The following is a 17462-nucleotide window of genomic DNA, read 5'->3' as shown; positions in this document are numbered from 1 at the left end:
GTGCTGTTTAGCTAAATTGAAGACAAGCACAACAACAGTTGTTTGTTAATTACATATACAGTAAAAATAGCCAATACCTGCTGACCAAGCCATTCTTATAGCTTTGGGGGCCTGGAATAGTCTGCATTCTTACACCTGTAGGAGTGTGATGCTAGTTATGTTGGTAGTGTCATTGGCAACACTGGCAGGGGTAATGTGTGGTGCATTCTGTAGTGGCCTCCTGACGAGGGCCCTAGCGCTTATTGTTTTTACAAATTAAACGCAGCGTCTATATCACTACTCAGAAGCCTTCCGACCCACTTTCTTGTGGATTCTGTGTACTTCCCCACCACCAATAGCACCCGAAGACCTGTATCTAATTTAAACACCCAGCTTCCTCTGCCCTCATTCTCTCTGACTCAGCGCCTGACTGGTTTTTATCCTATGTTTGAACACTATTTCATACTCCTAGTATTATTTGCACCCCATGTCCACGCCCCTGGCAGTTTGTCACCCTTTAAGTTTAGTCTTAGCCTAATTCCATTCACCCTGTACCTCCATGGATGACATTAACTTAGAGTTTAGATTCTTCTACAAAATCTTAGTGGGTGAACTTCACAATTTTTCTGTACCATTATTCTCCTCTATTTCAAGACTAATATTTGTATCTATCTTCAGGCAATCCTTTCCTGGATGATTCTGGCTCACTTTTGATGAATGTCTGTGAAAGATGAACAAATATTATCACCTAAATCCCCTACACCTAATGCTACCTCAATCCATCTGTTTTCCCTGATACCATAATGCAGCCTTCCTCGGCCAGAAATTTTAGTGCCATTTTCACTACCAGCATTGAACTTAGGGTATTCAGCAACACCACTGCTATGGTTGCCAGGATTCATATGTTGAACATACACAACGTCATCCCCCAGTTTTAGTTCCACAAACCAAAGGTTTTAGTTGATGACATAGCCATTACTAAAATTGCTAACAGTATATAAGCCTTCTGGTTGGCCTTTTCTGGGCTCACATTACCTTTGGCACCAACACAAACTTCGATCACAGATGCCTCCAGATGAGAACACAAGCAACCCCAGACCAGTTGCGGTCTACTTAGGCCCCCTGCACACAACTAAAAAATGATAGCGATATGAGCCCCTTCCTCCCTCAGCTGATTTGAGATTGCAAAAAAAGTATCAAATGTGTTTCAAACACAAATAAAACTGAATTATCCCACCCATACACCTCTCTGAGTTCAGCTTTAACTGTTACTCCCACACCAATTAGAGGCTACTTAAAGTAAACATGGCATTCTAAGTATATCATAGCGATCTCTGTGTATCACTTTAACTATGATGCCCTGGATAATTTAAGTGATTAGTTCATTCGAATGCTGATCACGAACCAACTAAAGTGCAGAATCTATGACTTGGTGTCAGAGTACTGATTACATGTATAGTACAGTAGTTATTTCTAAATGAAATTAATGTTTGTCTTTGTCTATAGGTCATCAACCACCAACTTCAGGATAGAGGTGGAGTGACAGCAAAAAGCTGTGGTACGAGCATGTGCACCATTTTATCAACCCAGAGACACATGCTAACACCTTGGTAGTTCTCAGTGATCCTAACGTCGTTTTCTATCAAAGAATCTGACAGCAGGATTTAAAAAAAGCGTTTTTAGAAGACATCTACAACCCTATTAGCCATAACTGCAATCTATTTTGGACTCTGGGTGTCTATATGTTTAGGTTTCGCTTACATTGCGGTGTGCTTGCGAAATCACTTGTGAAGAATTTTAACAAATCTTAAAAGGGGTTTAAAGCTGATCCATTACTTACCGCTTTACTTACCACTGGTTGACTCCCAGGTCACTCGTTTCCTTGCTTCTTTTTGGTCAGTGCCTTTTTGCCTTCAGCGTCCTCCTGGGCTTTGAGTCTTTGTCCAGCTGTGGAGCACGGACCAATTGTGGCTTCCTGTGGCCAGTTTTCTTCCACTGGCTGCAGGCTCCTGCAGGTACTATGTTTTTACTTTTCTGCATGCACTTTTAAACAGCGCATGCTTCTGCCATTCCTCTCCTTCATCAGACCCCACTTCCGCAGTCTATTCTTTTTTAAAACCCACTCCCCGTATTCCTCCCTCTTTCTCATGTTTGTAAAGCCACTCCCACCCTCATGTCGATCATTGTTACTTTTAACCCACCCCGCTCTTACCACTCTCTGTTGTTTTTAGGTTTAAAGTATTTTATTATAGTTTCTGCAACAAGGAAAAAACAATACATACAAGGAATACAGTCATTCAGATAGCATACTGCAAAGGCTCCCTTCAATAGCGCCATCAGTAGCAGGATAGGACTAGCCAAGCATTCGCCGAGCCCCCACAAAAGCATAAGCGGTGAGGTGCACTTATTCCAGAACCAAAACACCCCCCCCCCCCAACTCCCACCCCTCCCCCCCCAACTCCCCCCTTACCCACCCTGTGCCTGAGTAAATGTCCATCAGCACCCCTACTGCCCGAAGGAACCCCGCGCTCGCCCCTCCTCCCCCCCCCCCCATCAATTAGGAAATCTGGGTGGTCAGCCGCATCAGCCTAAGATAACGTGGACAGGTGATCTCCTTGAACTCTGATTGCAAGAGGACACCAAAGGGCTGCCACAGGTCCTCAAATCTGTCTACTTCCCCTGCCACCGTGAGGGACATCTTCTCCATCCCCAGAACGTGCCACAACCTGTGCAACCAGCCTGTGATAGTGGGAAGTGTGGTGGTACGCCAATGTATAAGTACGTTCTGGATCGCCGATCCTAGTGCGATCGCCATTTGTCTGCCCTTCCTAGATCTTAGTGGGTACATCAGTCCATTGGGCAACCCTAGCAGAACATAGGCGGGAAGACGCGGCAGTTCTATATCAAAGCACTGGTCTATTTCATCCAAGACCTCCCGCCAGTATGGATCTAGCAACGGGCAATCCCATAAAATGTGCGTGAGTGTACCCGTCTGCCCACATTCGCGCCAGCAGGTGTCCTGTATGTGATGATTCATGTCGTGCAGCCTCTGAGGTGTGTAATACCAATACGTGGAAACCTTTGTAAAAGTCTCCGTGAGCCCAGTGTGGTAAGCTGAGTGCCGTGCTCGATATGAGATGTCGTCCCATTCCTTGTGACTCAGGGCCCTCCCCAGCTCCCGCTCCCAGCGATCCCTTCCGGGGCTATAAAAGTGATGGGGGGGGGTTGGAGGAGCCGGTAAATATCCGAGATGAGCTTGGCGTCCGAGGAACGCGTCGCAAGCCACAGCTCGTATGGAGTGAGCTTCCGGTCAGCCAACTCCCGTACCTGTGGCTGTAGCGCCCAGTGGCGGACTTGCATGTATCGCATACGCTCCGTCTCGGGTAAGTGGTAGTCCCTGCGCAAGTCAGCGAAGGACACGGCTCCCTCCGGGCCATAAATATGAAACAATGCACAGCACCTGGCTGCTTGCCAGAGCGAAAACGCTCCAGGTTCTGTTCCGGGCTGGAAGTCAGGATTCCCCACCAAGGGGGTAAGTGGCGACGGGAAGGTCATGGCGGGCACTCACGGCATCCCAAACACGGAGCGTGGTCTGCGTGACATAGGACGCATAGAGATTGGGGGGCCTATGACGTCTGCGAAGGAAAGGTATCTCTTGCAAAGTCCTGCCCGCCACCGCCTGATCCTGAAACAGCCAGTGTCTGTCCGATTCCCATTTACTCCACTCAACCAAGTATCGCAATTGCGACGCCTGATAGTACTTGTGCAAGTCCGGAATGCCAAGGCCCCCGGACTCAGGCGCCAGAGTGGAGAGGGCTCTCCGGAGTCGAGGTTTACGACCCTGCCAAACAAAGCGTGCGATGTCGGCCTGAGTCTGTCGTATCCACCCTCTCGGCGGCTGTAGTGGCAAAGCCCGGAACAGGTACAGCACCTGCGGCAGGAGAGTCATTTTCACAGCAGCGATGCGTCCCAACAGCGATAGCGTACCTTTGCTCCAACGGAGCAATTCCTCCTTCAGTTTGTTCCCTAAGGCCGCATAATTAGCCTCAACCATGGCGGGCAGGGACGGTGCCAGCAGTATCCCCAGGTACGGGATCAGATCCCCAGACCATTGCATGGGGAAACGTCCCTGCAGCTCGAGCCTGGTAGCAGAGGCGAGCGAGATGTCGAGGGCCGCAGACTTCCTCATATTCATTTTAAACCCCGCCACAGCCGCAAAAGCGTCCAACTCAGCGAGACAGGCAGGAAGCGCGGACTTCGGGTTGTCTAGCATAAAGATCACGTCATCCGCATATAGGCTGATGGTGTGGGTGTAGCCACCCATCCTGACACCTGTCACCTCTGGGTTACGTCTAATCCTCTGGGCAAGCGGCTCCATGTACAGAGCGAAGAGCAGTGGAGATAGGGGGCATCCCTGTCTGGTTCCCCGCTCAATCTCGAATCGGCCCGAGGTGCAGCCATTGACCCTCACGGTCGCAGTAGGAGACTTGTAACAGTTAAATATGAGGGTGCGAAACTTCTCACCCAACCCCAGTTTGCAAAGAACCTGCTCAAGATAGGGCCAGTGCACACGGTCGAACGCCTTCTCCGCGTCCACCGACAGCAGCATGCGCTCCCCGGGGATCCGAGAGGCCTTCTCCAAAACGTGGACCACCCTTTTAGTATTGTCCACCGTCTGCCGGCCCGGGACAAACCCGGCCTGATCCGGATCCACCAACCCCGGCATATGGGGCGCCAGACGTGCCGCCAGAATCCCGGTGTAGAGCTTGAGGTCCACGTTGAGCAGCGAGATCGGCCTATAGGATGCACATTCGGCGCGGGGCTTCCCCGGTTTGGGAATAACCGACACAGTCGCACTCAGCAGATCCGGGGGGATGGCTCCAGGCTCCGCAAAGGAGTTAAAAAGCCGCGTCAGCAGCGGAGCTAGCTCTTGGCAGAATGTTTTGTAGAAGAGCGGAGTGTAGCCGTCGGGCCCCGGGGCCTTCCCATGTTTGAGTTGGGAGATGGCCCCGATCACTTCCTCCGGGCGGATATCCCGGTCCAAGTGTTCCGCCTGTTCCGGCGTGAGCACCGGGAGGTCGACCGAAGCGAGGTAGTCAGCCGCGGTCGAGGCCGAGGGAGGCTCGCCAGCGTAGAGGTCCGCATAGTATCGGCGGAAGCCGTCCGCAATTCGGCTATCTTCAGTGGCCAACCCGTCTCCGGGTACGGACAGTTCCTTGACCTTCTGAAGCTGGTGTCGCACTCGCAGTTTATTCGCCAGCAAACGGCCGCAGCGGTCACCGCCAGTATAGTACGCGTGTTTCAGGCGCAGCGCCGCATATTCCGCCCTGTCCATGTCCAGTGCGGAGAGAAGCTTCCGCGCCGCTTTAAGTTGCCTCCAGATTCTGGGGGCCCCCGTCCTCTGGTGCATCCGCTCCAGCTCCCGAACCGTACCAGTAAGTTCGTCCCTCTTCCGCTCTCTCCCTATTCTCCGCCGAGGAGATGGAGATAAACTCACCCCGAAGCACCGCCTTCAGGGCAGACCACTGCGTCGCCCGGGAGGTATCATCGTTCTCGTTGTGCTCTCGGAACCCCGCAATCACGGCCCGAATCTGTGTCAGTATCTCTCGTCTATGTAACAGGGTGTCCCGGAGGCGCCAGACCCCTCGCTGCGGGGAGACCGGCGGTAACTGGAAGCTACCCGAGACCGGAGCATGGTCCGATAGTGTGAGGACCCCAATATCAGAAGCAGTCGCCAAAGCGGCCAACGGTCCCGTCACCAGGAGGTAGTCTAGTCTGGCGTAAGTCCTATGTGCGTGGGAGTAATAGGAATAGGCTCTGGAAGTGGGGTGTAGGCGTCTCCACAGATCGTGTATGTCCAGGTCCCCTAACTGTGAGGCGCTAAGCTGTGAGATTTCCCCCGTCTAAGGATGGCGCTGCGCAGATCTGTCTAAAGATGAGTTAAAGACCATATTCAGGTCACCACCAATGAGTATGTGCCTATCTGGCGTAGACGCAATGTCAGCTAAAGCAGATTGCAAAAACAAGTCCTGGTGATCATTAGTGCTATACACGGAACCCACCGTGAAAAAGAAACTCCCCAGCTTAACTCTGTAGGCCAGGAGCCTCCCCTTCTGCTCCGCCACCTTGTGCAACACCTCCCCTCTGAACTTCCCTGACACCAAGATAGCAACCCCCACCGTTTTAGCAGCCCCAGAAGAAAAGAGCTGAACCGGGAACTTCGGAGATCGCAGCCTGGGACAATCTCGGGCCAGGAGATGCGTTTCCTGTAAAAGGCAGATATCCGCCTCGGTGCTCTCGAGAAGGGACAGCATCGCCCTGCGCTTGACCGGGTTATTCAACCCCTTCACATTAAGGGTAACAATCTTCAGGGCCATGAACAGACCAAGGATAGACAGCGTTAATGGGGCCCGGAGGCACAGCAAGCGCACCACAAGGCGGGAAGGCAGATTGGGGCAAGCGCAGCAGAGAACCACAATGGAGCATCAGAAGGGCGGTGACAAGTGTATTCGAAGCCTCAGGGGGCCCCATGCAAGCAAATAACAGGGGACAGGGTAAACGCCAAGCAGAGCCAACACGACATCCCACCCACTGGCACAGTGCAGGATGGGCAAGGCAAGAACAACAACCTGAAACCAGGGGGGTAACCCAGCGTACAAACCGAATTCTCTCTCGAGCAGAGTCCTCCCCCCTCCCGAAAGGCAGCAGGAGGGCACAAAGATCACAGCATGAGACAAATAAGGCACATCCCGAACCCCGGATCCCCCCCACCCCAACTCCCCGAACAACCCTCAAACACTCCAACTCCCCACATCTCCACCCCACCTCCAGATCCCTACTCAGATCCCCACCCACTCCCCGCAACACCAGCCCCAACTCGGTGGAAACCCCCAGTGTCCCAGTCCAGCCCCTAACGGGCAAGTCTGTGGTAAAGTGTCCGAGTGGACGTCCAGCCACCATCCATGCTCCCCCAGAGCCCCTTCCCCCCCCCCGGAACCCTCAAACCTGCAGTGCCGGTGATGCCAAGTTGATCTCCCCCTAAACGAAGCTCAGGCCGTGACAGCCACGTCACTAGGCGAAGTGGAACCGGATACTTCCCGAATGGCGTTGTCCATTTCCGCTCTGATCGTAGGAGAGTCCGGGCGGGAAGGCCGAGGCACGGCCCGGCGCCGTCGAACCGTTTGCCATCCCCCTCTAGAAGTGCGGCGTTGAGGCGTCGGGACATCTTCATCAGTAGCGGTGATCCCCAGCACTCCGCACGTGTCCTGAAGGGATCTCATTTGGTGCAGCGTCCCGTTCCATCGAAAGATAAGCCTGAAGGGGTGGCCCCAGGAGTACTGCGTGTCATGCTCCCTCAGAAAGTCCGTGGCAATTTTGAAGGACTTGCGTTTCTGCAACGTAATCGTGGACAGGTCGTGATATAAAGCAATTTGGTGACCCCTGAAGCTCACCGGTTGTTTCTGACGTGCTTCACGGAGGATCCGCTCCTTCAGAGGGAAATCCGGTAGAAAGGCCAATATATCTGGGGGTGGTGCCGAGGCCTGCGTGGGGGACCCACTCTATGCGCCCTGTCGATCCTCACCGGAAAGTCACTCGCCTCACCCAGTACATCTCGAAACAAATCTCGTAGGTAGGCCGATATGTCTTCCCCCTCCTCTTGGGACGGAACTCCCCTGACCCTTATGTTGTTGCGCCTGGATCGGTTCTCAAGATCCTCGGCGTGGGCCTGGAGGTCGATCTGCTGGTCCCGAAGCCGCAGCACTTCCTGTTGTAGGTGCGTGATCTCCTCGTCCCTGGCTTGATTAGCTCCCTCCACAGCGGCGACCCGCTCTCCAAGCGAATCAACGTCCCTTCTAACCTCTCGGACCTCGCCAGCCACCTCCTGTTTCAAGGCCTGAAAGTCCTCCCTGAGCGTGCCGAACAGCGACTCCAGAAAAGACCTGGTGACCGGGGGCTCACCCCCCTCTGCTCCACAAGATCCGGACGATGGGCTCGGTGTTGGCTGGGATCTGTCCTGTCTCGGGGCACCTCTGCCCAACATCTCAGGCAAGGTACGCTCCCCCTTCTTGCCTCCCCTGTTACCCGCCATCTCAGAGGCGGCACTGCGTCGCAGGGAGAGAAAGCTAGCGGAATGTGAGGGGGTCCGTAGCAAGGCGATCCAGTACAACCCCGGGGCTCACAGACAGCTCCCCAACGCCCCCGGCAGGCCGAACGCAAGAGGAGCACAATCAGCACACCACTGCCACACTCCACCAGTGCTTCTCTGCCTCCTAGGGGTGGGTCTCCTTCCCGCCTCCAGGCCTCCGGCCGCTTCGCCACACCACCGCAGCCTTCCAGGCGGGCACCGCCGCTCCGTGGGACTCAACGCTGGGCGGGCCACTCGTCGTCCAGCGCCCTCCGGCCAACCAAGCTCTCGTCGGGCCCCAGGCACAGCACGCGGGGGCAGTAGGACCACCGAGGAGCGGGGTCGATAGCACGAGCCCTAGGGACACCGGTCTGGCGATCTCTGCGGGACCCTCCACTTGCAGCCTTCAGAACAGTCACTCCGGCCACAGGCCGACCAGGCAGGTAAAGGCGTCCCCCCGGGGCCCGACCCGGCGACCCCAGAGCCGGGGCCCGCAGAAGAAGCCCGGTGGCGTCTCCGGCCCACTAGGCCTCTAGGCACTGCAGATCCCCGGGGTCGCGTAGCTCTCTCTCTCGACACCTCTCACAACCCAGGGCGGTGGGCGCCGCTCCACTGTGGGCGTCTCCCCCTCACTCGAGGGGGCTCCAGCGCCGCCGGGGGGAACTCGACCGGGCCCCCGGTGGTCAGAGGGCCCGGGACACACCACCGCACTCCAGAGTAGGCCCACCGGTCACGGGTCGGCCAGGCAGGCAGAGGCGTCTCCTCGGGGCCCAACCTGAGCACCCCAGAGCCGGGGCCCGCCAGGGAAGTCCGTCAGCGTCTTCGGCCTGCCAGGCCTTGGGGCTCCGCCAATCCCCGGGGTCGCGTAGCGCTCCACCCCGACTCCTCACACAGCTAGGGGCGGAGGGCGCCGCTCCGTCGTGGCTTCCCGCCCCTCTCACCAGGGGGCACCAGCGTCGTCAGGGGGGACTCGGCCGGACTCCCGCTGAACAAAGGGCCCGGGAACACTCCACCTCACCGAGGCGCCATGGATCAGGCGTTCCGCTCCCGCCTGGCCTCTTGCAAGCTGCAACGTCCGCTCGTCGCAGGGGCCGGCTCAGCGAGGCGTCGTTCTGCGTGTCCGCGCCTCCGAGGGTCCCAAAAATGCTCCCACCGGGCTCTCTGCCGCTACCGCTCCGTTCTCCACCAGACCCGGGGGAGATCCGCGGTGCGAGAAGGGTCAAGGGCTCCGGGGACTCAGGAGCTCACGGTAGGAGCGACCAGTCAGCCCGCCATCTTGGCCACGCCCCCCTCTCTGTTGTTTTTAAATCCACCCCATCCTCCTCCCACAATCTGTTGTGTTAAAGCCAATACCACCCACTGCCCTCCTAACGCTCTCTGACATTGTTTTTAATCCTCTCCCACTCTTTTTTTTTTTTTTAAGCCGACTTCCTCCCCTCCTCACATCCTTAGACTCCCGGAGGTTTACAATAAAGTGACCAGCTTAACACATAAAAAATGTGTTACTACTTTATGAGAGGCTGTGGAGGTGGAAACATTCCAATGAATCAGGAAGGACAGATAACTTCGACCACAACAAGTTTGTGCTTCAGAAACTTGGGCAACACCATTTTATTCACTCAATGTTCCGTGAAGCAAGGTTTGAGCACATAGCTTCTTGCTTTGGTGTGCAGCTCGCAAGACGTCTGAGATGAAGCAACCACTGGTTCGGCAACATGCCATTACTGTGTGTAGGATATTTTGACAACATACATTTCAGTTCATGAGTGTGAATAGCAACAAGCATGCTATTAATAGAATATTTTTATATGATATACTTTGTGTAACAACTGGTGTTCCTTTGCAGCTGACTCTTCGCTCTGCATCAGCAGAAGAGGGGCATTCTGCCACCGCATTCCTACACTATTACTTGGCCTCTGTAGTTTTAGTGTAACATGAGGCGACGGTGGCATCAACACATCAGCACAAACTAAAAGTAACTTTTGAGAATCAAATACATAAACAACGCTAGTCAACGCAGGCCGCGGCATAGGGCTTTGTTTTTATTTACATTGAGCCATGTCGCACAGCAGACTGCGCTGCTGCGCAACATCATTAAAAAGACATTGACAATGCCAATAGGTCTTGTATAGGCGAAACCTTTTGGCTTTGCCAATGCTTGTTTTAGTAGAGTTCTTAGACAGCACCCCTCAGATTTTGTATGTTTTGTCAGAAGAATCCGAGGCTGGGCAATAACAGGAACTAAGGAAAGCAGCAAGCACATTAAAGCAAAACACACAAAATCAAAAGTGAAGAGATACCAAGATGGCATAAAGAGTTGAGCAGTAGTGTGGCATGGGTTGCTACAATCAAACAAGCTCTTATTGTTACTTTAAACGAGAAGTGGGGAATACTAGCTAAATCCAGCACATTCCTGCCAGAGACATAAGCCCTGCACTGCCACTAGCTCCAAGGAACATCTTTCTCGGTTCACCTCTTGGGCTTCTAGGCATCAGGAACTTTTCTGCTACTTTGAGCTGATATCCAACCCGTTGTGTTGAGGACTGGGTAGATATTACAAATGTTTGGTACTTATCTACCATGAGTTCTTTAGGCCTCGACAGCTCAAATGGAGGTAGGCTAAAAAGTTCCCAAAATAGCAATGTGTTACAACCTAGTGCTTATCACGGTTTGAACTAATATTCACTATCAGGCGACAAAAGTGTAGGGTCCAATATCAAATTAGTATGTGCACCACTTGTTGGAAAGTGGATTATTGGTAAGGGCAAATGTATATCTGCCACTGGCAATAAGACCACTAACGCAGTATAGGGCTCAGAATAGGTCTTAGATAATTACTCCTATACTCAACCCTTGGTAGCTTGGCTGTGAGCAGGCAGGCTTAACTTCAAAGACAGGTATGTAAAGCATTTAAAAACACCAATTCAATAAACAACTAAGACACAATGCACAATAAAAATCCAACACCAATTTTAACAATAGGAAATATTTTTATCTTTACAATGACACCAAAAAAACAAAAATCCAATGTAGGGAACCAGAGATATGAATTTTAAAAGATTGAGCATTACCTTGCACATAGAAACCTATAGTGCCTCATCGGGACATTTAGTCACAATAGATAGGGTCAAAGTTTCGGGCCGACCGTGATGGAGCTTTGGGTGGCTACCCCTCGCAGTAGGTCTTGATCAAAGTTTTTACCTTCTGACTTTTCTGGAGCTTTTCTTCCCGGGGTCTCTCAAAGCTCTCAGCCAGTCCGGATTCAGTGAGGGTTCGCCGGATTGCTTTGCGACGAGCTCCCAATCAAACTTATGGAAGTCCAACCTTTGCAGCGTTCCAGCGGGACAAACCAAGGATCCAGGCCGACACGCGGTTGAAGGAAGGCAGCTTGGCTCTTGTGGTTGCTCCTGGTCACCTTTTCTTAGTTCGGACTTTAAAACTTTTACAGAGCTTTTCTCGCTGGGTCACTCAATGCTCTTCACCAGGCTGGATTCGGCGAGGGTTCGCCGGCCTCGGATTTCGACTACTTCTGGTCAAACTCTAGAAGTAGGACCTACAGAGCTTTTGAGCGGGACAAACCTGGACGGCAGGCCGACTCGTGGTTGAAGGCAGCCAGCTTGACTGGCTTTGTTGAGTCGGTTCCCTTATAGAGCTTTTTTCCAAGTTGCTCCAAAGTTCTCCAAACTTCTGGAACTTTTTCCTGAAGTTCCCCAAAGGGTCCCAAAGTGTCTCAAAATCAATCCAAGGGTCTGGAATCTCCAAGATTGTCATTGAAAGTGGAGGACTTCAGTTCCCACAATCCACTTGGACAAAACCCTTACAAATCCACTGGTAGTTCTCCAGGTAGAGGATTCTTGGTGGTGATGTGTCAGGTGAGCTCTGTTAACATGTAGCTTGCAGGGAGTCCACTCCTTAGTCCTTTTACAGCAAGGTAGTCCACAGGACTATAGTTCTAGATGGTGCAGTTTTCAGTGTGCAGGCCTTAGGAAATGCACATCAAACTTCTCAGCATGGGCCTTCTTGCTTTTTTTTAAGTTTCAAGCAGCAGATCTGAGATGCTGCCCCTCTCAGATACTTATTCCAAGTTCTCTGCGTCAAGCAGGAGGTGACTCCTGTCCAATGGGGTGTAGAGTACCGACCCAAGGTTTGAACACTTCCTGCAGAGTGTGGCACTATTCTGTCCCAGAGTGCACCAATTCTTCATAATGGCTGATTTTCCAGCAGGGAGAGAAGAACTGGCTAAACACCCCTAGGATGGTTAATCTCCATAGTCTCTCCCGCTTGCATCTGCTCATTTCTTCCTTAAGTCTAGCATCTGGCTGGGTTCAAAACAGTAGAGTTGTAAATGACACTGGTGTCTTTCCCTTCCCTTGTAGTCCATTATTTACAACTCCTCCCCCTGCTCTGGCATTCCTGTTTAACAGAACACTACCCTCTCAGCAGAGCTAGTCAACCCCAGGGGCTTTTTATCACCTCTTCAAAGAAGCCTGGCTAATCCACTTAACTCTGACCAATCGCGACAGACCACTGTAAGGCTGAATCTGGGCTTACAAATAAGAAAGTCTTATAACTTCTTGTCTGTACATTTTAGGGGAAATTCAGCAATATCATATTGTTGAGTTTATTAATGCCATTCTGGGAAGTCATTGAATGGTGTTTTTAGCCTTCTCCTATCAAGAGTTGGTAGTTGATAACTTCTTGCCATGTTAACCTATGTGGCATGGTATTTGCAATGCAAAAATCACTTGGGCAATGTTACCATGTTTTAAAAAAACATATTTTATAAGTACTCTGCATATATCTATAGGACCCCCACCCCTGTAACACCTTGGGGAGACTTTAGGGGTTCTGAATATGTAAAAATATTACAGATCCTCCCTCCACAGTGCTCCTAGCACCAAAGTCGATTTTGGGCAGCACGTTATCACAATGTGGGAAGTGAAATGTGCAATTTCACTTAACCCAGGGCATATAAACCTCAAGGGTCCTCCTTATAAATACCTGATCCCCCACCCCTGGAACACCTAGGGGAGACCCTGGGGGTACCTAATATGATCAAACATTGTAGGCTGTCCATTTTTAAGTGCCCCAAACACCAAAGTCGAGTTTGGGCACAATTTACTTTTTAAAAGCAGTCCTGCAACACAGGGCTACTTTTAAACTGACCACAGGCTCAGCAGTGCACACAGGCAAGTGCAGAAAGGGCTGTTGGTCACTATACTGCCATGCCCTATTATATACTAGGGACAGAGGTAGTTTCAATCCCCCTGCCCTATTATTTACTAGGGCCTTAAAGGGTAGGACATGCCAATCACAGGGGTATCCCAATCCATAGTGTACCCTAGTGTGTGTAGGTGTTTTCACTGTATTCTAAGTGTGTCTCTTTCAGCATTGCACTGGCCCTGGGCCTGGATAGGCAGAGCCCAGGGTCAGTCAGAGTCCGTTACCACCAGTACCGGTCAGCAAAAATTAGGGGGGTGCCCAGGGCACTGGGTGAATTTCCAACACCACTGCTTTAACTATATATTACCACAAAAATTTACAGAAAATAAAATATAACTAATAGTTCAGAGCATCACTACAAGGGCAGCACTCTAGTGTTTGGTAACTGTGATGAACATGCTGACTGACCAATAAAAACAAGATTTTTGCAGGGAATATTCAAGAAGTACAATTTTAAGAACCCAAGAACTGTTTAATGAGCAAACATGGATAGTAGAATGGGCGCTGGATACCTAATGCCTCAGGTTATCTTCTCTACCAATGCACTCTACTATTACCCAAAATTATATGTAAAGTATTTGTATGTATTTTTACCATGGCAACCAGCCAGGCTCAGGAGGGTGTTTGCCTCACCTACTTCCCTTTTCAGGACTGTTCATGCTGTAGTGTTCCCCCAACATTTAATGGCTTCGTTCAACAAACATCTGTTATTCAGCGCCAAGATGCCAATGAGTGAATGTGCAATTTACAAATACATGTTTATTTTCTGCCATCAAAATAATAGCTACACTTAGACCACTTCACCCTTTATAATTTCTAGTCTCCTGTGTTAAGTTCTCTACCAATTAAATAAACATTCTACTGCAGTACAGATCACTTAACTGTACATCATCATGATTTCTTACAATCAATTCATGTCCCGTTAAAACTCACATGTTATTCTGAGATCTCACAAAATAACCATTTAATTTGTTTTAAGTTCTTCAAAAGATCGTTGCTTTCTAAGTCAAAAAACTGTTGTGACGCAGGCCAGAACAAGAATGTGACAATGAATACATTTATAGCATAAAATCATTTAGGACCAATAAAGAAGGTACCTGAAAAATAGTGAAATCCGCAAGTTGAACCACAACAGAACTTGACATTAATTTCGCCTTTGGGGGTGGAGGGGGTGGAGGAGGTGGAAGGAAGGAGCCAGAACTTGTTGTAGAGATCTTTTCTGTGAAAAATAAAGTGTAAAAACCTTTTAAAGATCAATGATTTTAATGATTACATTTACAATTAGAAACCATATCTGGCAATACAAGTCTACTCATGCTAGAAATCGTGCAGCTAACCAAGAAAAACAATGTTTCCAGTTGCACCCACTTTGCACATCTGCACTCACACTGCTGGAATTCTGCGCACAATGGCAGCCACCCTGGAGCCTTCAATGAAGCCTATTATTCAAAATATACATAAACAACGAAACAATATATGTTTTGGACACATATTAGATAAAAGATATTTAAATGCATTTAGATATCAATACTATAGCATGACGGAGTGTTAAAGGCGAATCTAGATATCCTTCCTAATATTAAGAGCGATTGCCCAATTAAACGTTCTTGGAAACAGGGGAGTTATAGGAGAAAATAAATTAAATTCCCAGATGCAGGGGACTTCAGGTAGTTAGATAATGCACCCTTTGAAAGATTAACTAATTCACAGTCTCCAGATGCTCCCACTCTCTGATCCATGAAGCTGCAAGATTGACCGCTAATTACCACAGGAGCTGCACCTGAGGCCAAGACTCCCTGCAGGGAAATAACCTGCTAACCCTCCAGGGAGGTGCTGTGTGATGGGGCTGCTGTTGTTGTCTTTTACAATCCAGGTATCAGGCACCTGAAGCAACAAGGCACTGCAGGCAGAGGGAAATTTTAATTTTGTGATCAAACTCTGATACCTCATTAGGCTGTAAGAATCTAGAAAAAAAGTGTGCCCCGTTAATGCCTCGCCAGCCCTTGCAGTAGTAAGTAAGAAGACTGTCAGTAGAGGTTGTGTGTAATACCCCTGTCAAGGAACAGTTTACTGGGAAATTTCTTCAGCAATCCCTGAAGTTATTGAACCCTGCATCAGAAATATTTTCTTTTACGTGCTGTGACCAGTTGATAATTTAAAGGCAGTTTTCTTATCAAACTGAAAAGATTGTATAATTAGCTATAAACCAATATCTTACACACAGGAAGATATTTATAAATGTAACAGATACAGGCAAGGTGGGAAACGAAATAGGTAATGGAGCGAGTCAAGTGGACGACGTAGAACCTAGACAAATAGGAAGTATGGAAGTTCCTCCTTCCTTTGAAGAGAATAAAATTTGTGAGTAGAGCAATTAGGATTATATGGGGAGAAAAAGTAACATTTTGATGCAGTGCCCCAACAGGCTGTGCCAAAATGACAAGGCTCTGCAATATGAAGGGCCAAATTGTTCAGCCGTGAAGTTATGATGGTTACCACATGTAAGACATACACAATTCTTTCCTGTTTAACATTAGACATGACAAAAAAGAAAAGCTTTGCCTTGGTATGTTCAGGAGCAGTAGCATTGCATTCATGGCAGATCTCTGCAGGAGCACCAAGTGGCATTAGAAGATAACAAAATACCATCCCTTGTAAGAGCTACATATGGTTCAGATTGACTCGCTTCTGGTTATACGCGAAAATAAGAGTAGAGCAATTTATTTTTTAATTAGATCGAGATTATTTAATTGGACGTAGCAGTTTTTTCTATGATATCGAAAACTCTGTTGCTAATAGCACCAGATCCAACTAGTCCGTGAAAGAATAAGTACATTTAATTATGCATAATGTTTGCAGAATGCTCCCAGGAAGAAGTACTAAGTGTAAAACATGATGAAGAGAAAATAAGCAGTAGGAGAAACAAACCTAGAGTTATCAAAGTGGTAATTCCATGTGATTTGGTGAGGTTGTGATTTCAGAGGATTATCAACATTATGTAGCTACATTTAGACCTTCAGCAGTATCTAAATATTTGAGTTAGTGATATGTCAAAAGATAATGAGACACTGAATAGGAAGGTGCATACTTTTACCCTTAAAGAACAAGAGTGAGTTCCATTCTTATTCTTGAAAAGAAGAAAATGAGATTTTCACCACTCTACTCATTGCAGGCAAAGCAACAATATGACATTTAAATATCGTTACCTAGAGGATTCCTGAGGCGGAAAGCCGGGAATCATAGTTTAGCTGTTTTAACTATATTTGCTTTTAAATTTTACCGCACTTCTGTTACTCTGTTCGCACGACTCCACGTTCATCCCTGCAGCCAATTAGGTGCTGCTCTGGTACTCAGGAAGGATTTCCCTGCTCACTACTCCAGGCGCCATCTTGGGGGGAATCTGGGTCGGCAGGCTAGTTGTTTGTGCACCACCTGCCCTCATAGCATAAAAGCCGGGTCAGGACGCCCGCACACATACCAAGAGGATTCCTGAGGCGGAAAGCCGGGAATCATAGTTTAGCTGTTTTAACTATATTTGCTTTTAAATCTTACTGCACTCTGTTCGCACAACTCCACTTTTATCCCCGAAGCCGATTAGGTGCTGCCCTGGGACTCAGGAAGGATATCCCTGCTCACTACTCCAGGCGCCATCTTGGGGGGAATCTGGGTCGGCGGGCTAGTTGTTTGTGCACCACCTGCCCTCATAGCATAAAATAACCTCACCAGGTCGTACGCGCAGCGTGCGCACCACCGGCGCGCCAAAGGCGAGCCGTCTTCGCCCATCCGCGCTAGGCTGAGCTGGGAGGCGGGAAGTGCTGTCCAATTTGCACCTGAGGCTTCATCTGCTGCCCTTCTTACATATACGGGAGAAGTATTATATGAGATAAGAGCCATGGCTTATGGCAGACATGAGCTGACAAATACCTGTCTCACTAAACTCCCGACTGTATTATAGGCCCTGTCACATGTAAGACATGTAAGTTTCAGTGTTTTCCGGATATGGTTTGTTCAAATGATTGTTCTAATGACCTTTTTCAAACTTATAATAGCCCAAGTTACAACTTATGTAACACCAGATCCCTTGTGAAACATTCTATTGAAATCTGGGATTTCTATTTACTCCCCAGATTTATGC

General features: G+C 49.6%; 1 protein-coding gene across 1 annotated transcript in view; it reads right to left on the bottom strand.

The window, feature by feature from the left end:
* Positions 1-17462, bottom strand: part of BLTP3B (bridge-like lipid transfer protein family member 3B) — a 313057-nt gene that overhangs the window by 165001 nt on the left and 130594 nt on the right. The window contains exon 11 of the mRNA XM_078678312.1: positions 14425-14546. Within this exon, the coding sequence (XP_078534438.1) occupies positions 14425-14546 (122 nt within the window). The remainder of the gene's footprint in view (positions 1-14424; positions 14547-17462) is intronic.

The sequence above is a fragment of the Lissotriton helveticus genome, chromosome 1_1 (assembly GCF_964261635.1).
Source record: "Lissotriton helveticus chromosome 1_1, aLisHel1.1, whole genome shotgun sequence".
Classification (NCBI taxonomy): Eukaryota; Metazoa; Chordata; class Amphibia; order Caudata; family Salamandridae; genus Lissotriton; species Lissotriton helveticus.
This window is presented reverse-complemented; position numbering and strand designations above follow the sequence as displayed.